The sequence below is a fragment of the Coenobita brevimanus genome, chromosome 65 (genome assembly GCF_032717465.1).
Source record: "Coenobita brevimanus isolate Jiangsu-jjx chromosome 65, ASM3271746v2, whole genome shotgun sequence".
Taxonomy (NCBI): Eukaryota; Metazoa; Arthropoda; class Malacostraca; order Decapoda; family Coenobitidae; genus Coenobita; species Coenobita brevimanus.
In genome coordinates this window covers 24,195,184-24,200,728 of record NC_137018.1, presented here as the reverse complement: position 1 = coordinate 24,200,728, position 5,545 = coordinate 24,195,184, and the positions used below count along the sequence as shown (strand labels likewise).

Here is a 5,545-nt window from a genome sequence, read left to right as displayed (position 1 = left end):
CAGGGCGACATGGAGGCGATTTGTTTGTGGCCACCCCTTACGGGATTAAGGCGTCTGGCAATGGCTAGATAGATAGATAGAACAGCGTACTTTGACAGAGCCTCCTTTAGCCATGACAAATTCATATAATGAACTCAAAAGTAAGCTGAAAGCAAAGGACGTGCCTATAATAAGAGTCGGACAATTTCTGTCATTCCCAGGCAGCTGAACGATGTATAAAACTTGTGACTGAAGCATCGACTGTGGACAAATTTCGAGGGATGGGTACATACGTGCAAGACTCCAATCCCGACAGCTGATGCCTTCATTTCATTCTAAAAATGAATATCGCATCTTGCAGTAACCACAACTAGCCCGAGTTGCTCACAAGGAAGGGTGGATGAGGTGGGCATGGGTGGGACTTGAATATGCAGCCACCTCCTCATGGTGAGTCCTGGGTCATTCCAATTAAATATTATTGGAATAAGCGAAGAGTTGCAAGGCATATGCTGTAATCCTAACAACCCTGTAGGATGCACGCTATACTAAAAACTATAAGAAGGTTGGGGCACCACAAAATAATAAGCAATCCCCACGAAACTTTCCAGAATTACTATGTGTACCAGAAAGCAACTTTTTAGAACCGTCAGAAATATAAAGGAAGAAAAAAAATTGGATCTCACATTTCAATCTACCCTACTGCATACCCAATCCTGCATTCATGCCGGTTTGAAGGAATCAGTATAATATTACCTAAGTCTACTAATACCAAGTCGGTTCACTTTCCCTCAGTGCGCAGGGAGGCGTGGCGTCTGTGTGACGTCAGTCGGATTAAGTAAAAGAAAATGTATAAAAGGGCAGACTCAAATTAAACATTTATAATAAGGGAAAACGAAGAAGGGGAAGAAGTGTGGACTCGTTTAACCGTATAACATTGCAGTAGGTTCCCTCACACCCCCACGCCTTCCTTCACACATTTCAGTCCCTCCCCTCACTTCGGACTGAAAATGTGTCATGATCTGGAGAGTGCAGCATACATCCACTCACCACCACGGTCTGGCGTCAACTAGTGATGTAAGACTCGCGAGTCAATCGTTCAAATCGAACGATTCCTTTCGCTGAATCGGGTGTATCGAGTCATTGTTTTCATTAACTCGTTCACTAAGTATTAGTTTAAATTCTAACATTATATTTCGGTTGAGACTCGAGAGTAGTATGTGCACTGCTCATATCACTGCCTGGTATGAGGACACACCAGTGACACCACCACTCATACCACACCATCACTGGCTGTTCACTGATCAAGTGACCAGACCTTCAGCTCGTGGCAGGCTGCGGGTTTCAGCCTCGAGTTATGGACACGAGTGTCACGACTCACGAGTCACGAGTGACTTACAACGTTAGAACTCGACTGACTCAGGCCGCTCCGGGCAAATGTGGCGGGGCCCGACCCGGCTCACCACTCAGCACTCACGAGTTTGAAATACCCGGTCGCGGTATAAGTATTGCTGTGTTCACACCACTGCTTGGTATGAACAGTAGTGTGAGCACACATTACCACTCATAGCACAGGACCACTTGCAGGCAGTGTGTTCCAGCCTTGATTATTGAGTGTGAAGAAGATATCGTAGAACTCGAATTACATGACTCAGGCCACCCCGGACAGATGCGGTGGGGCCCGGCCAAGGCCCGGCTCACCGAGTCACTGGTGACTCACGAATTGGGAAGGATTTTAAATAACAGGTCGCTGTGTTTTTCATATCTGTTTTATTCTAGCAATAAAATAATAAATTATTAAGCAATCTAAATGTTTTTCTTTATCGTACTAATAATTTAAAGCTATTTACATCACCTCAGAATGGCTTAACGCTTTTTAACGTTTTTTTAATGCAATCCTCTCAGTGCCTCAGTTATCTGCGTCCCCTCGCAGTGCTTGGGATGAGATGTAGAGCTGAATATTAAACAAGGTAGGAGGAGAAAAAGTCAGCTCAAAGAATAATGAATAGTTCAAGGAGAAAAAGTTCTGTTTGGATGCATTTTACTGTCGAAAACCAAACACATGCCCGATGCCAGCTATGCAAGTTGGTATTATCTTTCCGGGGGGGAAGCACGTCAAACATGAGAAGACATTTAAAAAGCAAACACCCAACAGTACACCTACAAGAGGACAGGCAAGACTTTCAGAATCATACTAGTACTCCAGTTGCACAAACAACTTCAGCAATGACATCTCTTGCTTCGAACAGCACATCTGCAACAACCACCACCAGCAACAGTACAAACACATCAGGACAAGAACAACCACCGATAAAAAGGCAGCGGCAAACTTGTATGGGAGGATTTGTGTCAAGGCCCATGATGCCCCTTACAGCAGAGCAAGATAGACCAGTCCTTGGTTACAATGATTGCTACAGACTTCCAGCCATTTTCGATTGTGGATGACAGAGGTTTTAGGGAGTACACAAAAGCCCTTAATCCCTCCTATGTACTTCCTAGCAGACCCACAATATCCCAGCAAATGATACCTCACTTATTCAATAAAGTGAAAACTGACCTTCTCGAGAAAATCAAGGCTGCTCCCGCTGTATGCTTAACAACTGACTGCTGGACGTCCAACACAACAACTGGCTACATGTCTGTAACTTGCCATTACGTAAATGACTTTAAGCTTGAATCAAATTTACTGGACTGCTTCGAGGTCAATGAACACCACACAGCTGAAAATCTGGCTAAAGAATTGAGATCAATAGCCACTGAATGGGGTATCAGTGGCAAAATTGTGGCCTGTGTCACTGACAGTGCAGCTAATATAAAGAAGGCGGTTAGTGATGTACTACACTGGAATCACCTGAGGTGTTTTGCTCATATTTTAAATCTGATCGTAAGATATGGAATCCAACAGAAGCAGATTGAGGAGATCATACAGAAAGTAAAAGGCATTACAGAATACACGCGAAGAAGCACTGTAGCCTCTGCTAAGCTTCGAGAGGTACAGCTGCAAATGGGACAGCCTCAACTGCGACTGAAACAAGACATAGCTACGCGTTGGAATTCCACTTATTACATGTTGAGGCGCATCATTGAAGTCAAGGAACCTCTCATCTCCACACTGGCCATAGTAAATCCCCAGCTCCCGGCACTATCTCTGGAAGAGTGGGAAATTATTAATGAAGCATGTGAAGTCCTTCAGCCCTTTGAGGAAGTGACTGTGGAGCTGAAGCTCAGAAGGTATGTACAAATTACTATATGCACTTAATTTATTCATCATGTGATTCATATTAATATAGTACGGAGTTGATGTTGTTGATCCCCAAGTGGTCTGGCCGAACCACCCCCTCCACCACAAGAGTGGGATCGCACCCACGATCAGACTTGTCCTGAGAGGACCAAAAAGGGGAGGAAATAACATGTGCACTACGTTCTTGCCACCCCTCTTATGCCGTGGGTTTTATGCACATGTCAACAGCTATTGCTACATCTACTACTTCTGCTAGAAAACGCAAAAAGATGTTAGACAGAGAGGAGGAAGAAAAAGTGATAAAGAAGATTAAAGAGCGAATAATCTGGTCAAGGGGAGAGAGAGAGAGTGGGAGGGGATAGTGAGTTAATAAAGGATGATTGCATAAGTATACAATTTTGCAATAAGAGAATAAAACTGTATAGTAAACAATATAATTTTACATAATTATAGTAGCCTACATGTCTTCCTATTTCAGGTTTGTGACAGGCTCTAAAGCCATCCTGATGGCACGAGGGCTCAGAGGGCTACTGCACACTGGCAGAGAAATTCGTCCACCCACCAGCCAGTCCGTGAGATGACTAACATCCTTATGGCAGAATTGCATAAACGATTTGGGGGAATTGAGCAGGTGAACGTCCTAGCAGAGGCTGCACTCTTGGATCCCAGGTTCAAGAAACATGCATTCATTCATGAGAAACACGCAGAGAATGCCGTGACGAGGGTAGTAGACAAAGTTGCAGCTGCATCAAGGGTAGCAAGACCACCGCCAATAGCAACACCCAGCACAGAGGAGGGGAAGATGAACCACCCTCCATTCCTCCTACGGATACAGTTCCTCTTGTCTGGGCAGATTTTGAGGAGCGAGTCACCAGCCTGAGGCCAGGGACCCAAAATCCCATAACTGAGGCAACGTTGGAGGTTAAAGGATTCCTTTCTGAGCAGCTCATACCCCGAACAGCCGACCCCTTGGAATGGTGGAGATCTCGTGCCCTAGTTTTTAAGAACACTTGTGCAGTTATGAAGACTAGGCTCTGCGTTGTTGCTACTTCAGTGCCATCAGAGCGCATCTTTTCAAAGACAGGACAAATCATAACTGATAGGAGAAACAGACTTAGCCCTGGAAAGGTCCGTGAACTTGTTTTTTAAATGCTAATTTGTAAAGAGCGTATATTATGAAATGTATGGAGAGTGAAAGATTGAGAGTGAGGTGTGAGGGATTAGTGGTAGGGGAGACCAAGAATGAGGTGGAGGGATGGAGTGAGGAGGAATATGAGGGCGAGTGGGTTTGAGTGGGAGGAAGGTCATGTCTGGTGGGAGAAAGGTTGGTTTGGAGACGATTCAGTCTTGGTAACCCCATCGAGGATAATGGCGTCGGCCATTAGATAGAAAGATAGAATTTAAATGCCACAGTTTAATGGATTATGTTTATTTTTGCTCTAAATATGTCATTTATTCAATTTGTTTAACGGAATAGTAAGGTTTTTTTTTTTTATGTAATAATGGTGTTTCATTCTTTACCCCGATTATTAAAATTTTCTTACATCAGGTCCATATTTGAACGCCAGTAAATAATGAATAGGAGAGAGTTGGCAACATTCAATGATTAACCGAGTGTTGAGCGAGCGAGCTACGCTCTCTCACCCAACACCGACTTGCTCGGCTACTCGGCTGGCAGAAGTAACGGTTGCTGCAGCCAGGCTACTGACTTGGTGAATCGAGTGACTCAACTACCCGATTCTCTTCGGTGAGTGACTCATAAAAACTCGAGTCACCAAAGTGAATCGAGTTTTCCATCTCTAGCGTCAACTGAGTTTGGGTTTCGTGCAAGCTGACGTCACTCCGATGCTCCGCCCCCTGCGCCAGCTCGGACCCGTTTTAGATGGAAGTGATCCGACTTGGTATTAGTAGACTTAGAATATTACTGAGCCATAATCGAAGCTTGTACTCTCTCGCCTAATTTGACTCCCAGCACCTTTGCCAAACGTATGATTCATTCGCGCCAGACGCACTGCAGACATTGGTGTTGTGCCTGGGTGGATTCGGACCAGGGAATTCGGCCTACGACTTTCCGGGCTGATTTCACTACACACTTCCGCAGATTATTGGTTCAGCTTCAGAATCTTCACTGCCATGATAAGGTCTCTTTTCCTTCGAAGCTTGCAGTGGACCCAATTCAGTGGGCCAAAAATCACCTATGAGACGAACCCACAGTAAAAGAAACCACAGTAAAGTAAGTTTCTCAAGTGGTATAGGACAAGGTTACACAGGATCAACCACCTTGTTCAAGATCTTGACGTACAGCTCCGGACAGACATTCGTGGTACA

The 5,545-nt window shown here is 44.7% G+C and overlaps 1 protein-coding gene across 1 annotated transcript; it reads left to right on the top strand.

The window, feature by feature from the left end:
• The first annotated feature begins 2,380 nt into the window (after positions 1–2,380).
• Positions 2,381–3,798, top strand: LOC145404949 (E3 SUMO-protein ligase ZBED1-like). Its single transcript, XM_080276455.1, has 2 exons — positions 2,381–3,207; positions 3,696–3,798. Exons 1-2 carry the CDS (start codon positions 2,381–2,383, stop codon positions 3,796–3,798), a joined length of 930 nt encoding a protein of 309 aa, XP_080132581.1.
• Positions 3,799–5,545: the final 1,747 nt, after the last annotated feature.